At 38.4% G+C, this 20,673-nt stretch overlaps 3 protein-coding genes across 3 annotated transcripts in view; 1 reads left to right on the top strand and 2 right to left on the bottom strand.

The window, feature by feature from the left end:
* col27a1b (collagen, type XXVII, alpha 1b) overlaps window positions 1–10,195 on the top strand; it is a gene marked incomplete at its 5' end in the record, with an annotated part of 69,089 nt that extends 58,894 nt beyond the window's left edge. Inside the window, 15 exons of the mRNA XM_083911736.1 lie at window positions 84–191; window positions 281–388; window positions 1,530–1,637; window positions 1,731–1,784; window positions 4,142–4,204; window positions 4,370–4,423; window positions 4,525–4,560; window positions 5,080–5,097; window positions 5,252–5,287; window positions 6,208–6,234; window positions 6,358–6,423; window positions 6,625–6,793; window positions 6,882–6,991; window positions 7,706–7,924; window positions 8,752–10,195. Of these exons, the coding sequence (XP_083767862.1) occupies window positions 84–191; window positions 281–388; window positions 1,530–1,637; window positions 1,731–1,784; window positions 4,142–4,204; window positions 4,370–4,423; window positions 4,525–4,560; window positions 5,080–5,097; window positions 5,252–5,287; window positions 6,208–6,234; window positions 6,358–6,423; window positions 6,625–6,793; window positions 6,882–6,991; window positions 7,706–7,924; window positions 8,752–8,898 (1,323 nt within the window). The 3' untranslated portion in view covers window positions 8,899–10,195. The remainder of the gene's footprint in view (window positions 1–83; window positions 192–280; window positions 389–1,529; window positions 1,638–1,730; window positions 1,785–4,141; window positions 4,205–4,369; window positions 4,424–4,524; window positions 4,561–5,079; window positions 5,098–5,251; window positions 5,288–6,207; window positions 6,235–6,357; window positions 6,424–6,624; window positions 6,794–6,881; window positions 6,992–7,705; window positions 7,925–8,751) is intronic.
* Window positions 10,196–10,574: 379 nt separating this feature from the next.
* Window positions 10,575–13,812, bottom strand: LOC310945763 (3-oxoacyl-[acyl-carrier-protein] reductase FabG). The gene is made up of 8 exons (XM_083911969.1): window positions 13,744–13,812; window positions 13,499–13,669; window positions 12,125–12,303; window positions 11,328–11,421; window positions 11,180–11,249; window positions 11,057–11,093; window positions 10,892–10,955; window positions 10,575–10,776 (listed from the first exon to the last, which is right to left on the bottom strand). The coding sequence occupies exons 1-8, from the start codon at window positions 13,765–13,767 to the stop codon at window positions 10,618–10,620; spliced, it is 798 nt and encodes a 265-aa protein (XP_083768095.1). The 5' UTR covers window positions 13,768–13,812; the 3' UTR covers window positions 10,575–10,617.
* Window positions 13,813–14,545: 733 nt separating this feature from the next.
* Window positions 14,546–17,293, bottom strand: ppil3 (peptidylprolyl isomerase (cyclophilin)-like 3). Its single transcript, XM_083912318.1, has 6 exons — window positions 17,246–17,293; window positions 16,906–16,980; window positions 15,762–15,855; window positions 15,602–15,669; window positions 15,361–15,479; window positions 14,546–15,201 (listed from the first exon to the last, which is right to left on the bottom strand). Exons 1-6 carry the CDS (start codon window positions 17,246–17,248, stop codon window positions 15,075–15,077), a joined length of 486 nt encoding a protein of 161 aa, XP_083768444.1. The 5' UTR covers window positions 17,249–17,293; the 3' UTR covers window positions 14,546–15,074.
* Between the last annotated feature and the right edge of the window lie 3,380 nt (window positions 17,294–20,673).

The following is a 20,673-nucleotide window of genomic DNA, read 5'->3' as shown; positions in this document are numbered from 1 at the left end:
CAGACATTCAGAGTCGAGCCACATGTAACTATTTAAAACCAATGCAAGCTTTGACATAAACATTTCCAATTGTTGTTTGGAAGGGTCCAGAGGGTCATCTTGGTCCACTAGGAGTTGTGGGGAGGGAGGGACTTGAGGGCCTGCCTGGCATTGATGGACTGCCTGGTAAAAATGGAGCCAAAGGAGTCAAGGTGAGGACGCCATCAGAGGTGTACCTTTTTAAATGAAAGAAAAGAAAAGCAGTTCCGATTATTGTTCCCCAACCATCTTCTGGGTTTAGGGGGAGCAAGGAGAAGATGGAGAAGTGGGCTCACCTGGCAAACCTGGTCAGCAGGGTACAACTGGTGTGACAGGGCTTCCTGGAAGTCAAGGCTTCTTCGGACCGAAGGTGAGAATAATGGGTGACAATTTGTATCACTTTTTTCCCCTTCATTTTACTAGCTTGAGCTTAGATTGCAAAGTTTTGACCTTATTCACAAAGAAGTTAATGTTAAGCTATCAAACCAGCTTTTGTTTATACATCACAATGCGGCTAATTTTATTGCCAGTATAAAAGTTGCCAACTTAGCTTTAATCTGCCAGGGTTGCCTCCCTTGGTGCCAACGCGCTGCCTTTATGTTGTGTGAGTGTTTTCTGATCTCAAATGCCAAACCCTGCACAAAGTCTTTACACCGTATCTCTAAAGACCTGATTTTCCCTGCAATCATTTTAGGAAGTTAGTCTCGCAAATATTAATGAGTTGGCGCAGTCTTCATTTGCATGGCCTTGCCAATATGACATTAAATTTACATACTGACTGTGAGAAACACAGAGTGGCTTCATGGGTTGACATAAGGCAATTTTCACCTCACTGCACATGGTTAGGGAATTAAGTTTCATTGTTATTTGGTCATATGTATGTGAACTCAGGATTTTTCCTGGCACAGATTAGGCCCTGGGGGGGGGCGCACGACAGTGCAAAATATAGCGGCTGTGGATGAGAGGGGAGTTGAGTGCTGGAAGTCAAAGACGTTGTATTTAACTTTATGTTCTGCTTTTTCAAGAGTTGTTTGATAAATTGCTGTTAAACACGTGGAGACTATTTGAGTTGATGTTTTTATTCTCAAATCTCAATAATTTTGATGCTGGTCCTTTTCCTTTGGCTCTGGCTTAAACCTCTTTGGGGGGGCGAGGTGCCAAAACAAATCCAAACAGGATCTAAGTGCAAACGTTTTTGGGATTTGGACAGTTTGTTATGAGGTAAACTGTAGTTTGGTTCTACTACATCTTGGGATAATTAACCATCGGAACTGATTTTTAAACGGCACCGTAGTGATGGAGGGGAAAGGGCACCAGCCCAGCACAGTTCAAATCCACGTTCAGTTATTGGCAGTGGTTAGGTGCCCCACTTAATGTAATTGTAATGTAAGTGTCCACGACTACAAGTTTTTCGCTGCACTGGTGGCTTATACTGTTTGTCTGGGTGTCTATTCAGAGGTTACTGGGTGGTATATGAGGAGGATGTGCATGTGTTAATGTGTATTCTCAAGGGGGAGAGGGGTCTTCCAGGACCAACTGGCGCATCGGGAAAAAAAGGCTCTATTGGCGTGATGGGATTGCCAGGAAAACAAGGAGACCAGGGATCTAAAGGGCAACCAGTGAGCATGGATTGGTCAAATATATTTACTTTACATAACAACTTTTTTTGCTTTCTCTGTGATGGAGATTACATACTTTTCTCTGTTTATCAGGGGGATACTGGTGAACAAGGATTGCCAGGGGTGTACGGTCTGTTTGGACCACAGGTATGTGCACCCATCAAGCTCCATTCACAATCAAAATGATGAGTGTCTTCAGGTCAATGAGACGATGAAGTTTCACTCTTCCAGTCGGAGCAAAGCTCTCATCTCTTAGGCCAGACAGATGATGATGTAGTGCTCCCTAAAAGTAATTTCTGGGCTTAACTCACCTTTTGTAAAAGTCCTTTTGTGAAGTTTGAATATCGTCTGGAGGTAAATTACATCATATTGATAATTGATACGAAAGCTGTTATATATTACTGTAACATGCCCCAGGATGACATCTGCTACCCCATAAGTCTGCCTTACTTAACAACATTGCTGCACTATAGATTATTGCCAGCTGAGGAAACAGAGCAGGCTTTCCTGGAGTCTCACTCTTTAATTTAAAAACCCCAAAGGTGATCCTTGGATATCTTCCTACTGTGGGAGTGGGAACAGGAGTGTGAAGCAGATGAGCTATGTGTTAGTGTTCAGTGGAGTTTACTTGTTCTCACTCAGAAGCAGTGAGTAAGGGTAATTAAAGTAATCAGACACAAGAGTTCAAACATGTTAAGTCCTGGAGTGATACTGAACAATGTTGACCTTATTCTAAATAAGAGGCGAAATTAAGTAATGTACACTAGTTTCTCTCAACTTAAATAAATAATTAAGTAAATTATACCATGATAAATTATAACTTGAACTACTGTAAAAAGTCACTGTCATTCCGTTAGAAGGGTTAACATCTGGAATAATTGTCCTGAAAATATTACATTATGCTGTACTCTGGTCGGCTTTAAAAGACTTTCATAATTTCTTGTTAGAGTATGGAAAATTAAGTTTAATGATTTTGTACTATTTTGGGTTATGCGCTGTGCACCATCCTGTATATTGTTGTGATCAGAAATTTAAGATTACTGATTAGATTCAACTGTCTTTGATCTGATCCTTTTGTATTAATGAGTATATGTTTTTAAGTTAAAAGGAGTAGGGGTATATAAGCTTTGGCTTTAACTTGCATCCTTTCGGTTAAATAAGCGTTATATATCTAAATAAATAAATTCCTTCACAAGATATAGACTTGCATACGTGTTAAATTATATGGTTTGTGATACCAAGTGTTTGAATTACACCAATAGAATTATAATAGCTAAAAAAAATAAAAATTGTATAGATAAGAAATGTAGCTAGTATCTAAATCCAGAGGCCTATTCCTCTGTCTTCTATTTTCCTGATAAGAAACCATATTTATAAATGTATTAGTTAATAACCTACATGCAAAACAACTGTCAAAAAAGTAGATGTATGTAGGCGTGTAGTGGGTGACAACAGCTGAACAGCACCCGCAATTATCTTGACTACTTAGCCTGTCTCAAATTAGTCTGACTAGTCTGACTGCATGAGCTTCAAATGACTGATTTGATCACACCAGTTTTTTGACTTTAAGCCCCACAATTCTTAGCATGCTTTATGGAACAGGCCCCAGGGGGAATCTTGGAGGTGTGGAGGAATGAGTAAGTGGGGATCATCTCCCTGAGAGTGACAGCTGGAGACTGCTCTCAGTAAAGCACACTTTAATATATAATAAAATGAAAAAAAAGAATACATTTTGAATCAATAATGATCACGGTCAGTTGCAGGACACCTGAAGCCTTGGAACAAAGTAATTATATATACAATCTGAAACTGTGCCCCAATTCCATACTGCATGTGCTATTAAGCAAGTTTTGAGTCTGCACTATGTGTATACTTTTGACAAAATTAATGACAGTCAAAAAAACGCACATGGTAACAGTCTGTATGCATACTGTACTAAATCCACTTTATTTATAAAAGTGTGCTTTTAATCAACACTGTAATGCAAACAGGAAATAGAGAACCAGTTCACAGCTGCAATCAATAAAAATAAATTGCAAATGCTGCAAAGTAGGATCACTTCAGAAACACCTCTGAATATAAATAATGTATTTAAATCGCTTTTCCTTAGGAAGTTTATTTGGCAAAGTTGGATTTTAACTTACATCAATCAAATTATTCTATATACTTTAAGTACAAAATGGGAAAGGACTCTTAGATTCGGTATACCAACCCCAAAAATAGTATAGTCTGATAATTATTATCAGTATAGAGTACAGACTGTTCGTCTTTGGCACCTAGTCTTGGAGTAGATTTTCTTGGACTGGCCATTAGAGGACATCTCAGCTGTTTTAGCATGCAACATGGTGGTTGCCACTAGCTTACTGCAGAGAAATTTGTCATTGTCACAAATCCTGCTTGTTCCCAATAGAGGCCAACAAAGGTCATTGATTATTCAACACTGGTTTAACCTTTAAACTCACCGCATCTGCACCGTTAAAAATGACAAATATTTGTCTTTCTAGGGACCTCTGGGAGACATGGGCCCAGCAGGGATACAGGGACCAAAAGGACCACGTGGTTTATTGGTAAGATGAAGATTAATGGGAGTTTGGTAACTTGGTGCGGTATTTCAGCCAATACCAGTGCACATAACTCTCACATACTGCACACTTTCCATGAAAAATAAGCAATGGTCTATCGGATGCTCCATCATATGTGTCGTCAGTGACTAACATGCCTCTGCTTTCCAGGGGATGGAGGGAGCTTTGGGCCCCATTGGCATCATCGGCCCCAGCGGTCATCCTGTATGTACCTAATATTTTATCCCCTCTGCCAAGCTTTATGTGACTTCTCTCTGCTATTTGGCACTGATGGAGTGATCCTCTGTCTCCTTTCTCTTCATCAGGGACCCCAGGGTGACAAAGGAAGTCGGGGGGAGACGGTGCGTGGCGCTGTTTTGATGAATCCTTTTCTGTCTGTACTGTGAGCACAGAATAGGATACTTAGTATGGAGGCGGCACACCACTCAGCCTCCTTTGCCCTCAGCAATTTTCATTTCCTATTGTGCTCCACTGTTTGTTGTTACATTCACAGTGACACTTAGCTGCTGTGGAATTCCTGTCAGGGTGATAAATGTTGGATGCATGCTCATCTCAAGCTTTTTAAGAGGTTTGTTGAGCACTCATACACAGGCATATATTTCACAAGCTCACTCCCAGAACGCCAACATCCCTGTATGAGTTTGCTGTGTGAAAACAGGATTTGCTGCATAGGAATACGATTTCAGAGTGTAGGACTGCAACAAAGCATGAGGGCAATTCAGCACACAGCAGATAAAGCGTGCCTATGCAATTGGTAGCACAAAGAGGACGTTACACTGTTAGGATATTATACAGTCTGCTCTCAAACTAATTCTATTATTGTGGGATTGTCCACTCACTTTTTCTTTGATCTCTAACAGGGGTTGCAAGGACCAAAGGTGAGTAATTATTCACCTCTGTAGCTTAATCATTATTCTTTGCACGGTCCTTGTCTGCCCAGTACTCCAAGAAATGAATGCACTACTTTATCATCTTCTATAAAGGCCAAGCTCTAAAGAGTTTCAAGGCTAATGTTGTGATGCAATTTTTCAGGGATTCCGTGGACCTCGTGGACCACCTGGACCACCAGTAAGTTTTTCATTTTTGAATTTCAATTTGGGAGGCTTTGTCCCACCACGTTACGCCCCTGGCCTAATTTGGCATCACGGCTGGTGTGATCCCATTGCAAGATAAGTCTAGATTTGAGTGTCCAAACACATGTAAAGATGCACCAATGAGAATTATGCTCAGTTAAAAGGGGTTCTTCAAGCATTTCCAGAAATCAAGATCAAGGAGAACAAATTTCATTGGGGAAATAAAGAGTGGAGCACACTGATTGATTTTCAGTCTTTTAGTTTTAACTCTACTGTGTACATACATAAGTTAAAATGTACTTATGCCAAAAAAAGTGTTTTCGTAACTCATATGCCAAAGTAATATTGAAAATGAAAGCAGCTTTACTCAGCTGTGAATGCAGCAACTAGTCTGATGGAAAATCATTTGAAGTAGAAAAACTAATTTGTGTATGTTCAGCCTATTTAAACTGTGAGCATATCAAATCTGTTTATTAGAGAACTAGTGCAGTGCCCATTCAAGCAAATCTCAAGATCTCGCAATCAACACTGCACTTCCTTGGGTCCTCAGCGACACAGCCACCAAGCGTGAAGTCATCGAATGATGATAAAATCAAGACAGACATACAGGGAATCCTTTCATTTGAGGTTCTACTTGTTTTCCACTGTGATCTGATTGAAATAGATGTTAGCCAGCGGCTCTTCTCCGCATTTGACAGGCCACATTTACTGTGCATTCATAATTGTATCTCTGCATATCTGCATATTGGATAAGGATGTTACCCACCACCAACAGTGGAGATGAGGTTTTACCAAACTTTTTTCTGAATAAAAACAAGCTGAGTGGCAGATGTTACAAAAGTGCCAACGAGAAAAACAACAAAAGCTTTTCAGTATCCATGGTGCATAAAACACAGGCTTCTGTTTGGTTTTCAGGGTCTTCCCAGTGCAACCCTCTCACTTGTAAGTATGTTTGTGTTTGTTGTCTAGTCAGGGTTTTGGAAATGATGAAATGTTCTAGTGCAAACTGAAAAGTAAAAATGACTGGTTGTGTTTACCGTATAGCCTTGCTGTCTTCTTTTGTAGAGAAATGAGGCTCTTGGTGCCGCTTTTCAAATCATCATCGATTCTCATGCTGCACTGAGGCCAGAGGTTAGTTTTAAGGGAAACCACGCTTATTGTGAAGGAATCACTGTTGATTGTTGGGGTCCTAATGGGTATTATAAATCTGGATTATGAGTCTGAACAAGTTAGAGATCCAACTAAAGTCTGCCAAAAACTTATCTGATCTAATAAAAGATATTAAATGCAATAGAACATTTCAATCATGCCAATATTTATGTCAAAAAGCAGAGCTACCAGAGCATGGACCTGCCCATGTTAGACCAGGGCACAGAGATCTTCAAGACCTTGCAGCATCTCAGCACTCTGATCCAGAGTCTCAAGAACCCGCTGGGAACCCGTGACAACCCTGCACGAATCTGCAGAGACCTCTACAACTGTGAACAGAGGATGAACGACGGTGAGGAGACGTTAAACCGCTAAGTCATTGCTGCACACATATCCATTTTATCCTTGTTCATCAAGAGTAGTTTCATCCTCTTTGAAAGGCACTTACTGGATCGACCCAAACCTCGGCTGTGCTGCAGACACTATTGAGGTGATGTGCAACTTCACTGGTGGGGGACAGACTTGCCTGAAACCTGTGACAGTATCCAAGGTTTGAATCATTTCTATATTTAGCCATCAGTCATATTCTTTAGATTAACACACGGTCAGTTGTGGAGCTTGTTTTGCAGATAGTGGCTGAATATCAAATCCATGATGGCTTGTGTGTATGTGGACAATGTTCCAAAGAATCTCTCAAGTAGAGAAGCTTGGAATTTAATGATGTTCATGTTATAAATTAAGGTCCACAGTTCATGTTTTTGGCTCTGCATTATAAACTGCAGCTCTTTTTTTGATGGTTAATTCTTGCAATGAATCTTATTTTTATTTTTAATCTTAAGGCTTCACATTCAGTTCTGTTGGCTCCTCACAACAAATATTTTCTTTATTCTGTGTAATGTAAAATCCTTTTTAACAGGAGCTATTTGTTGTGCAGATTTATTTGTTTCAGTCATATTTTTTTTGATCCAGCACCCATCGGATTGCGCACAGGGATGTGTGTTTCTTTTAAGTAAATCAAAGGCATGCTCAGTTGGCAAGTAAACCACTAGCATCCTAATCTCTCCTTTTATTCTTTTGGAGTTATAATTCATGCACAAGAGACTGCAGACAGACTCAATATCTGCATAAACTGTAAATGAAATAATGGGGAAAGAAAATAATTCTTGAAGGCGCATGCTGGGATTGAATTACACAACTGGAGTCTGTTACCATATAACAATTTTCTAAATAATGACCATTTGAGAAACAAATTCTTAATTCATAGATGGAGATAGGAGTGGGTCGTATCCAAATGAACTTCATCCACCTTTTGAGCAATGAGGCTGTGCAGCACATCACAGTTCACTGCCTCAACACACCCGTGTGGGCAGCAGGACCCTCCCTGCAACCTTCATCCAAGGCTGTGAGCTTCAAGGCCTGGACTGGGGAGAAGATTCAGGCAGGCGACCTCCTGGAGCCGCTCATACCCAGGGACGACTGCTGGGTACGCTCTTTTCTGGCATGGACAAGTAGAACTTCTATGCATGTGTCTTGATCAAAAATATACACATCCTTAAAGGACCCACACATAGAAATGCCACTCTATAATGCTACTAGAGGCCAAAAACTCCAAAGGGAACCTTTAAGTTTTAGCTTTAGCTTAGTACATAGACTGGAAGCAAGGAGAAATAAATAACCTGGCTCTGTTAGATGTCTAAAAAAAAACTGCCTACCACCACTTATTCACATTTAGCAGCTTATTTGTTTGATTTGTACACAACAAAAATGTCAAATGTAAGAATAACTTGTGTTTTTTCCAGGGAGTTAAGTGCTGTAACCGTTTCTTCTAGACTTTATGCTAAGCTTAGCTAATCACCTTCTTGTGCTAGCTTCATACTACAAAACATGTTTTTCTCATTTATCTCTTGTGGTTCTGGTATCTAACCATGCAGATAGCTTTGGTTTTATTTGTCCTGGTTTTAAAGCATCTGTTTCTAATATTACTGCCTCCAACCCAATACAGTATAGGCGAATAGAATTTAGTTTGACGTGCACACAGCGGTGTCCCTGTTACTTTGACTAATCCACAGACCTCAATCTCTGGGTTTTTGGTACAAAGTAGTTTCACAAAACAGTGATGTCTGCTTGGTTCAGAGTAACTGGGACAATGCAGAAAGATAATGTAACAAAATGTAAATCTTAGTTTTAGCAGCGCAGAGCAAATTCCATATTCACCTCTACTGTATTTGGGGTAGAGGCAGACATCTCAGCGAAAGATCTCAAAACCTGCCTATCATCACATAATTGAAGTAATACAGCCTTCACCTTCAGATCAAAGATGGCCGCTGGCATGAGACCCACTTCATCTTCCAGACCCAGGACCCGAACTTACTCCCCATCGTGGATGTGTTCAACCTGCCGACCACAGAACCTGGTGCACGCTATCACCTCGAGGTTGGACCCGTGTGCTTCTTATAGGGCCCTGAGGGGGGGATACTAATGCTTCTGTGGTTTCCAGAACAACAGACCTCCATTTTCTTTCCGCAAAATATGCTTGGACTGCATAAACAGGAGGGGGCGCCAGAGAAAGAAGGCCTAGTGTAAATCCAGAGGAAAGACTTTGAGCACTAATCAGCCTATGGAAAACAATGATAGGCTTCTTTTTCAGAGACTTGTTTGTGTTATACAAGACCTGAAAGCCCCGTTTGGAAGGAATTAATATGAACGTCTCATTCTGTCATCTCTCAGACCATGTTGTATCATATTTTCTTCACGGTCTGATTTAGCAAAAAAACATTCACAAGAGATATGTACAGAAATATGGAACAGTTACATCTGCAAATGCAATACTTCCTATTTTAATGTTTAAGTATTATTTATACATGTATATGTACTGTATATTGTAATATAAAGTGCAAGAGTTATTGTTTCACAGCCTTTAGGCATATACAGTATCAACTTCATATCACTCATTCAGGTATACCGTGTGCCTCAGACACACAGGCGCACTGTCTCCAGGTAAGTCTTTTTGAGCCTCTAAAACTGTCTAGTGCTGAGCGACCCCGCATTTACATATATATCCTTACACAAACAACTGCTGTGTGGTACTGTCCATGCTAAAATGGATATAAGCTTTCCACAGTGTGAACCGAGAAAAGTGTGTCAAGATGCTACCTCGTACTGCACCTCATCTCGCAGCAAACAAGATGTTACCAGACCTAATCTGGGATGATAGAGGTGACACTCGGTGCTGCAACAGATGACACCCGTATAATAAACTCTTTTCAGCTCTCAGCAAAGTTATATCTGTACTTTACAAGAAAGGGAAGATTGTAAAATATACATGCAGGCCAAATTCATTAAATTATATTTTCAAGGTAGAATTTTTACATTTTCATTATTCTTTGTACTGTCTGACACTGAGTCTGACACTATAAGTTACGTTTTTTTTATCTGTCAAAATGTAAATGTCTAATTATGTAACCTTTATTATCTACAGTGGATTTCTATTTAAATTTTATTTAAATTCTGATTAGCTTTCCAGTTCAAAACCAGGCATCAACTTCACATTATATGTCACACTTGGAGCTTTAAAGATTCTACAGTCTGTACGTGTTTTTCTAAGCAAACTGTTCTAGACAATCAACTGTGTTTTAGGACTTTACCATCCTTATTATTTACTTTTTATGCAATGTCACTCAAAGGTGCAGCAATGATGGTTGGTCCCACCAATCTCTAAACTCAGAGGAGTATACAACACAACACTACCCCGGTACAGAAGCTTACAGTGTTTGGTTTGTACAGGCATTTTATGCTGCGTGAATGAAGTCTAATGACTCAAAAGGTAATTCAATAAAAGTCTGAAACCTTAATGATAAGCAGCTTTCATTCTTTTTTCATCAAAGAAAACAAAGTGAGAAAATAAAATGCATTTAAACTGCCTGCTTGTGCTAGTGCGTTTAAGCTTCCTTCTTTTTCTTTCACACCTGGAACTGTCAAGCTCTGACAGCTCTCACCATGTAAACTTGGAGAAAAATTGCGTCCTTGAAGTATTGCCTTGTTTTTATTTCCTATCAACCCCACCACCTGATGAGTTTAAATGGCAACCACGGGAGGATTTTAGATACAAAAACACAGTGAGACTTGGAAGTTGAAAGCACTACATTAGCAAACGTGTGTATAATAACATACAGGATCTTATCTTGGGCACATGGCATGACGGCCCCCATCAATAGGTAGGTTGACTCCTGTAATGAAGCTGGCAGCATCAGATGCCAGGAAGGCGATGCTCTGGGCTACTTCCTCCACCTCCCCTGGTCGGCCGAGGGCATGGGTCTGCTTACACTTGGCAAGAAACTGGTGGTGAAAAAGATTGACGGACACAGTTCCTTTGAGACACTGCTGACTGTGGGATCCGATGCCACCATGAAGGAATACATCTGTTTCATACAGTGTTGAAATAATGTTTTACCTGGGCATACTGATCCTCATTCAGCCCTGCTCTCTTGTGGACTTCTGTGACGATCACACCAGGGCTGAAGAGATCCAACAGAGCAAGGATACAAGATATGCTGCATCGCAAATTTCATTCCTTGCTACTAAAACACCATGACAATGCACACAGTAAAACACTTACCAAACAGAGTTCACTCTGACTTGCTTTGATGCCAGCTCTGAAAGAAAATGTAAAATGTGTTTTCATATATAACTATAGATAAAGATGAACATACAGCATAAGGAGATAAAAAGTCTCACTCACCTAGTGCTATACAACGTGTGAACTGGTCAATGGCAGACTTTGACATGCAGTAGGCCAGCACACCGGGGAACTACAGTGAGAAAACAGTTTGTTACAGCTCTGAAAGACAGTAAAAATAACAGAGACATGTAGGCTGCTTAATACTCACTGATCTCTGACCATTGACACTTGAAACATTGACGATGGAGCCTTTGGTCTCGATCAGGTGGGGCACACAGAGCTGAGTGAGGTGGTATACAGATCTGGAATGGGACCAAGGTTAGTGGAGCAAGCTAGTGGGAGTAACTTTTAGTCTTGTGTTCTCGAGGCTGTAAAGGACAATTGCATCCCAACATCTGTGATGGGATTCAGCAGCCTGAGAACAGCTGTATCACGCTTATATCCACACATTTAGATTAGCTGCTCAGTGTCAGTGTTCCTGCTCAATTTATGACATTGTGACCTCTATAGTGAAATATGTGGACATTTGATTTAAGTGAGGTGCAGTCTGTGGCTATAACATACCTATGAAATCATCTCCTTCATGCTTACATTTCACTTTCTTAGTATAAACAAGTCGCAATGATGGTCTGGCCAACCTCAGCTTTCTTTCTTTAAAAAATAAAAATTAAGTGAAATAAAGAGCCAGCAAAAATATCTGACACCTGCCTTACTAAGAAAATTAATACAATTCAGCTGTTGTGGTGCATCATTTCCATCAAATGACCTCTAATATTTAAATAATATCCTTTTCAATTTTGTTCAGGTGCTGAAAATAAAAAAAAACCTTAAACCATATTTATCTATCCCATTTCTAAAGCCATCGCTTTAGCCAACTTCTAACTGAACGCTACATTTTACACCCATCTCATTTGACAAATGCAGACAACTACACACTCTGTACTACTGTAGAGTCAGCAGCCAGCACTAATATGTATCTATGATGTCAGGTGTTTGAAAGTCTACCTGACATTGATGTTCATGATCCTGTCATACTGAGGCAGGTCTGTTGTCTCTATGCTGCCCATGGCCAGGATACCAGCACTGTTAACAAGGACATCCAGCCGGCCGAAGTGAGCGATAGTTTGCTCCACTGTCTTCTTCACCGTTTCCTCATCAGTCAGGTCTCCAGGAACAAGCAAAGGCTAATACACACAGACACTCAATGTTTTATCATGGTCTGACTTTATAGCAGGGCTGAGCGAGGATTCATTATGATCGTTTACCTTCTTTCAAAGGAATCGTATCGTCAGGAAATAATATATTCAGATACAAAATGATGTCATTTAAATAATAACAAGCACATACTAAATTAAACTTCTCAGAAAATCTGATGTGAAATATTTTGAGTTTATATGTTTGCACACAGTAATTTTCATTTGTTATGTTTTAAATTCACACAGGATCAGGCTTTACCATGTGGTTATTTCGTATGGATGATTTATTTACTAAATTACCAGTAAACATGCTTTACTGTGCTACATATCATTATGGAGACAGAAGGTTTCGGCCATATCATCCAGCCCTACTTTAAAGGCATTTTTGCACAGATTTTAAAATCTTATTCATGCAATACTGAAGAAATCATTTTGTTAAAGGCAGTTATGTTTGGATGATAAAGTTAGATCATTTGCATGTCAGGGTCAAAAATATCCACTTTATATAATTTACATATATTTACAACCATGCTGCATATGCCCATTTGACATTAAAATAAATTAATTTAATTTTACCCTAATGTATAATGTATCTAAATATGCCTACATTAAAAGAACATGCTCAAAATAAGCTCATCCCACAATGCACTGGGGCTCAATTTTGACCTGTATCCCCAAGCAATTTAGCAGATGCCACTTAAGTCTATTAAAAAAAATTAGAAATTAAAAGTGTAGAATCTTAATCTCTTCATATTCAGACTTGTCCTGTTCCACATTGAGCTCAATTCAACGAAACTTTGAAACAGTAGTTTCTGTCAACACTTTATGCAACGCACATAACGTGAGTGTAAAGATATGGTCACGGGATTTGGATGTAGCAACACAACTTTAAGTCACATGACAAATATTGCATTTGGTAAATGACATATTGACAAGGCAAACTTCTCTAAATCCGTGAATTCAATGTGTACATGGAGTCATGTGGCCCCAATAACGAACAGGAAAGGTGAGTGCACACTGACATATTTTGATGAACGGTTTTCTGGTTGACCTTTTGTGACTATTGTCATTGTTTATTTATGTTTAAATGTGTTATCTCTCTCTTTCTTTCTGGATAATTTGCACACTGGTCTTATTTGTATGAATATCTATTTCTGCTGATATATATATATAAAAAAAATACCTCGGCAGCTCCACTGTCGGTGCACTGCCTCGCTACTTTTTTGAGGTTTTCCACGTCACGGCCGTTGAGAGCAAGCAGAGCTCCGAGTTTGGCGAACAGGACGCTCGTGCCCGCCCCGATGCCCGAGCTGGCCCCCGTTATCAGGGCCACTTTCCCCTTCAGGGACGACACCTGGAACACACACACAGTGATACAATAACATGCACGGACACTGCGCTACACCACATACACGGAAGCAAACTTACCTTAAACACATCGTCTGAGGCCATGGCTGTGTGGTGTTCACATGTATAGTGCAACAGCGAGACTTTGTCCACTAGTGATGACGTAGAAGGTGCTCCCCTATTTGTAGTTCATATATGACATACTGGACACTCTTCCACCAACTTGGCCTCCAGCGTATTAATTCAAGTGGATAAGATTCAATTCAACTCAATTCGATTTTATTTACTGTGCCAAATCATAACAAAAGTTACCGCAGGACAAACTAGGTAAAGACCACACTCTATGACTAATTTATGATTTACATAGACCCAACAATTCCCCCGTAGAGTACGGTGGCAACGAAAACCTTCACTATAACAGGCAGGAACTTCAGACAGACCCATCTCTGTGGAGGAAAGACATCTGTCTGCACCGATTTCAAGATTGAAAATAGCTTGCTGTGCATCCATTTGTAATTTTTGGTAAACTCCCATATGCACAAGATAGAAATGGTCAGGAACCAAGCCAACGTTGCTTTATTCATTCAAACAATGTTGCTCCATCTTATCCAAAAAAACAAATGTGAAAAAACAAAACAAAAAAAATCCATTTAGACAATTATAATATGATGCATATAACACAAATGGACAATCTAAAATGTATTGTGGTCTTGCATATAAACGTATGTGCAATAAAGAAAATGTGAGAAAAAGCCTTCAGCATCTTGTCTTCTGATGCGTTGACATTTGAAGAGAATTCAATAATGATCAAAAATAATATATTCATTATAAAAGTTTTATTTAGTACAAAACATCGAAAATGTATTTACATAGCCATCGAGGGAAAAAAAAGGATCTGAATGTTTGGCAGTTCTAAACATGAACATGTTTTCTTTTTGGACTGACTTGTGACTGTATGAAGATTAACTGAAGAATAATCTAAAATTCTTCATTATAAACGGTTTGTCACATCATGGTGGGTCTAGAGGGGGATGCAAACATTTTCTTAAAAATTATACCTAGCTAGAAATTAGAGAAAGCATAACCACTGAATGTTGCTTTAGGATGCAAAAATCTGGCATTTAAGGTATTTTTTCACCCAATTTACTTTTACATTCTGGATCATGTTTATCTGAAAATTCTGGCATAAACATGTAATCATGTTAAGAAGACTCAGCCTTTTAAAGTTTCAGAGTCAGTGTCCTGTTAATGATTGATATCTTTAGGCTTTCTCTCTAAATTATTGCCTCTGAAAAGTTATCCATTTTAACTTTGGCAAGCTACTATACACTGTGTTGATGGGCTTCTTAGAAATATCAGAATCCAAGTTTGATTGTTAAAAGGCCTGTTTGCATTTTTGAAGAGAACGCCATTTATCCAGCGAAAGGGTTGGCATGAATGGTCACATCTTTTATCCGTGTTTCCGTCAGTGGTCTGAACGTCTTTTCATTGACAGGCAGTTTCTCCAGTTCATCCAGTGTCTCCAGGCCATCGATAATCCTACATGTTAGAGAGAGTAAGAGGTCAGCAGCAATTATAGATTACATGTGAGTCAATCAGTAACTGTCAAACACACTCTAACCGGCTGTCCAAACAATTTTCAACAACCATGACATCCATCTCAAATACCACCACTTTATCTGTAAAAAAGATACGTACTTTCCAAACACTGTGTACTTCATGTCCAGATGGGGCTGTTTAGCATATGTGAAGAAAAACTGGGAGCCATTTGTGTTGGGGCCATTGTTTGCCATTGAGACCACTCCTCTTACATTATGCTGAAATAAAATCAAAAGCAGAAGAACAAGTTACAAAGTTAAAGACTGACCCCTGATGAAATGTAAGGTAACACTACTCCCTGACAAAGGTAAACAAGCTGGAGTTAGTAGGTCCCACTCACTTTTAGGTGCTCACTGTACTCATCTTCAAATTTGCGACCCCAAATACTTGTTCCTCCTTTGCCTGTGCCTGAATGGATTCATAAAAATACAGGAAGTGAGGATGTGAATTCTGACATCTCAGCCTTGAAATGCCGCAGATGAACAACAGCAATCCAATACCTGTAGGATCTCCAGTTTGAACCATGAAACCTTTAATGTTGCGGTGGAAGACACAGCCGTTGTAGAACCCACTGGCACACAAAGCAAGAAAGTTCTATAAACAGTAAAAATAAAAATAAATTAAAAAAAAGTTTAGATATGTTCCTTGACTTTGTTGGAGAACAGTTATGTAGCATTATTATCCCAAAGGGTGTCTGCATTATACTGTATTTTCTATTAAAACATGAACATTGTTATAATATCTGTAATAAAATAAGAACAATGAATATCAAAGAGACTGCAGTGATGGAACAGAGAAGTACATTTACTCACCTATTGTACTTAAATACAACTTTGTGGTGCTTGTAGTTGAGAATTTCCATTTTATGTTACTTTATACATCTACTCTACTACATTTTGAAAGCAAATATTGTACTCTTCACTCTGCTACATTTAGATTTTTTTTGACATTTTGACAGCTTTAGTTACTTCCTACTTTACAGTCGGATTATTAACACAGAATATAATCAACAAATAAACGATGATGCATTTGCAATGAATACACCATCTGCCTGTATACACAACTATTACAATTAGCCCCACCTTTGCCAGTTGCAAAATTAGTAACACTTGCACATCTATAATTACAATCCAATAAAATAATGTACATTATTCTAAAATGGGCAGGTCTGCATAATTAGTTGTTTTTTTGTTACTTTAACTATATTTTGAAGCCAATAGGTTTGCACTTTGTATTAGTTTTGATGAGTATATCTACACTGTGGTATTGCTACTTTTACTTGAGTAAAATATCTGAGTACAACTTCAGAATCAGAAAGGTGTTTATTGCCGAGTACGTTTTTACCACAAGGAATTTGCCTTGGTGTTCAATAAACAACACGTAAAGAACTGTAGTCCAAAACATAAACAGTAAAGTTACCATATAACAAGTAAAAAGATACTGTAACAGATATAACAAAGTATATACAATTTACCAGTTAAAACAACAAAGGGTTGTGCCGTTTTGTGCACGGTGTGCCGTATGATAGGGGTTGTGCTTACACTTCCGCCGACTGTGGCATTTCTAATACAAGACTAAACCTGAACACATGAACGTATCTTTGGCAGGTCTCAAGTTATTGTGTTCATGAGTGAGTTGACTCACCTCACATGTTTTCGGTGCCCGCTCACAAAACAATTCAATTTTGATTTCTCCAAGATCTGTTTGAAGGGTAACAGCCTGTAACATTTACACAAGACAAACACACAACCATTAACATTTAAGAGACACAGGAGTAGCATTTCATTTGTTTGCTACGTAGTTTAGCCTGTTAGCCCGACTGTATTTAAATAAGCACGTTCTCATTATAAAAAGGACATTTCCGGACTAACTCCTGGCAGCCGTTTACGTGTTAAAACACCTCATTATTTCACACTTTCTTTACTTGTTTTGATATTTTCAGGTTGGCAGAATATCTAGTGGAAATCTTCACCAGGAGACTTACCATTTCAAACGTCGCGTCTTTGAACTAGTGTGTGGGAGAAACATGTCCGTGTCCGTGCAATAGCCCAGGCAATGAATGGTTCCGCAAGGAATTTACGATCACTTAAAAAGGGCGCACACATGGCAAATTTTATTGACTTACTTACATGGTAATTTACATATTTAAATTAAGGTTTAACTTTAGACTTGTTAAACGGAACCGACAAGAACCATGCAGTGTGCAGACAACTTACATTTCGGGGCCCCCTGGACAAAAACATCTGGGCCCTCTGTGAAATGCACCGTTTTCCTTTTTACCAGATCTGTTATTGGGTTATTTCATTTAACATGTTATTCTTAGAACATGCAACATAGAGGCACAGACCTGAGATAAAACTACATTTTGATACAGGGATCTCAACATCAAGTGGTACAGCAGGATGTGCCTTAAAGCCCTCAACATGTCAGTTGATTTTGTGCTTTAGTGCATGATCCCCAACACAGGGCTGGGCAATTAAGATATTCTGTACCCAACATCAAAATACAACTGAGGCATTCACAACATTCAAAAACGTACCCAACAAAGACAAATTAGGTCAACCAAGTTTATTTTATTTTATCTGTAGTGGATGGTGTGCAGGGGAAGGGCCACATTTCAAACAGAATACTCACTCACTTGACGCCATTCATGTCAATACTGATGCGTTGATTATTTCCTTATTAAATAAAAACGTTTGGCAACCAATAACTGCAAGAAAACATGATTTTTGGACATTACCTATGGTTTGATTTGAAAAAAATTATTTTGTACCCAAAAATAATGATTTTTAAGAGAAAGAACAAAGATGAACATCATGCGGACACACATACACAGATTAACACTCTCACATACACTTCATCTGCGCTTATCACAACGAAAACACAATCATTTCAAAACAATACAGCTCAATTTTAACATGGTCATTAAGGAAAACACAAAATCAATGTTAAACAAGTGGTTTCTTTCAAAAACAAAGTTTGTTTTAAACCAGCAGCCAATATTAAATACACCATACTAGAAAAGAATGTATAGAAATGCATATAAAACTGCAACTGTATAAAACAATTGTTTAAATTAATTTAAAAAAAATACCAGGTGCAATAAAAAAATAGGCAACTCAAAAAGAAGTGAGTACTAGCTGGTTTCCTGAGAAATTTAGTTGTATTGTAATAATACTAATAGCTTTAAAAATGAAACAAATAAAATTAGTAAAAATTATAAAAAAGGGGGAGAACACTGAACAAAAAGAAACTACAACTATGAGATTAAAAAAACTCATCTACTCACTGACACCACTTTACTAGCAACACCCACAGTGCCGTTTTAATGTACTGGCAATTTACAGTGCTCACTGAAACAGTCTACATTTGCCATCAGTCTTAATGAGAATTGTTGATTGTCTTAATCTGTGGTGCAATGCTGAGGTGTTCTGCAAGCCATTTACAATGCTCCAGTTGGGACTTCGTAAATGATTTATTTAGTAGCTCTAAAAAAAAAAAACATATCTAATACCATTTTAATCTCTTGGCTGGCAGGCATTCAGTTGAACCTTCCCATACTGAATACATACAAAACATGTGTCGTACACAAGACTTGTATATTGTGTATTATTTGCATTTACCTAAATGTAACTTGTGAGAGAGGTGCTACAGTGCAAAAGCATTCTCTGGGACCAAAAACCTTTCTCTACTAACTTGGAATTCACACCATCACCTTATAAACGTGACAAAAACAATGCCCATGCACATTAGAAAACTACACAGCTAGTAACCTTTACATAGTTTAAATGAAGGCAATATTGCACAATATAGCATAGTTAAACATGTTACTGAAATCAATGTACATAGCTTAAACTATTCCTTTGCCTTTCAACCCAGTTACTGTACTGTTTATTGCTACTGTTTCTTTGCAGTTTGGTTTATCAGAATACAAACTGTTTTTTTTTGTCATGGTAAACAAAAGAGACCCTATTGTGTGTTGCGCTGTGTCAGGGCTGTGAACTGATTTTGGACTCCACCTATTTAGCATGGTGCTACTGTGGCAAAACACAAGTGTGGAAAAGTCCCTTTGAGGCAGAAAGTATTTAACAACACACCAGAGAAAAAAATGACAGCAATAAGATGACCTGTCATTAAAAGTATGGAGGCCCATTAATGACAGGAAACCACAGCTATGAATAAAACAATAAAATGACACGACACACAAAAAATAAGACAACATTTTGCTGCCCGGTGATTGTAAACCTAGGACCTGCTTGCTGTGAGGTGACAAGTCAAAATTATAACTTTCCCATAGCCCAATTTAGTAGAAAAAAAGTACAAGATGTCACCGAGGTGGTTTCCATAAGGTGTGTCTGTCACACAAAAAACAAAAACACAAACAAAGAAATCGGGCCTGTCACTTTAATAATTCATAAAATAAAAATCTAAACCTTAAATATTAATTTATACTCTAGAGCAGTTGACCCGAGTAGAAATAAAATTAGCATAGCCAATGTGACAAGGTGAGGTTACAACAGGAAAAAATGTCTCATTTATCACATTTGAGACACCATATACATATTTTATTTGCCCAAATTGATTACCGGTCAAGAAAACAATAATTTGTTTTCACCTCCACAGATGCCACAGTAAAAATAACTGAAATGGTACATAACAGAGGGGTTAATTAAACTTAAGGCATCCGTCCTGAAAGCTATGACTCATTAAAAAAATGTCCTCTAAACCTTTCTTGCCAATGACAAACATACATTACAAATGTAGTTTGTTTTTTAAAAGGTTAACGCTTTTTAAAGCCAAAGCTCAAATTTCAAATTTCACTTTCAAAAATGGCCATTTTGGACCTTATTGCATTGCTCTTTCACATAAAACACTCCATAAATGACATATTCACTTTGCCTTAATGAATCCAATATAGCAATTTAAATAGTTTAAATTAAATATGGCTGTAATCTCACGCACAAGTGGACATCTACACTGAACATTGCACCATATTTTGACTAATGCAGTATAGTGCAGAATAACTACCCTATCAAGGTAGACACTTCATATTAATCCTAAAATGTTAGAATAAACTGAAATCAACACAAGGCCAAGGTACTGTAAGCATTTGGACTTGTTCCAAATATATGACTTGAAGGGTTCATTTATATGTCAATATCATGTTTGAACTTAATTTGAATTATTTTTGACGTATACATGACTCTCATTCAAAACCTTTTCAGAATTTTCCTTAATTTGTTCATTTTGTTTTGTGCAATTCATTATGTGGATGCAGCATGACCATTAAACAGATATTGCTCGATTCCCACTGAATAATGTACTGGCAGTAAGAGTTGGGTATCTGCTTGCGGATAAGATGCTTCCTTAATGTGTCCACTAAGTAGCATTCAGTAGAATAATTGCTTTTCC

This window comes from Echiichthys vipera, assembly GCF_963691815.1.
Source record: "Echiichthys vipera genome assembly, chromosome: 4".
NCBI classification, from domain to species: Eukaryota; Metazoa; Chordata; class Actinopteri; order Perciformes; family Trachinidae; genus Echiichthys; species Echiichthys vipera.
Note: the sequence above shows the minus strand (reverse complement) of the source record. Positions and strands in the feature narration are given on the sequence as shown.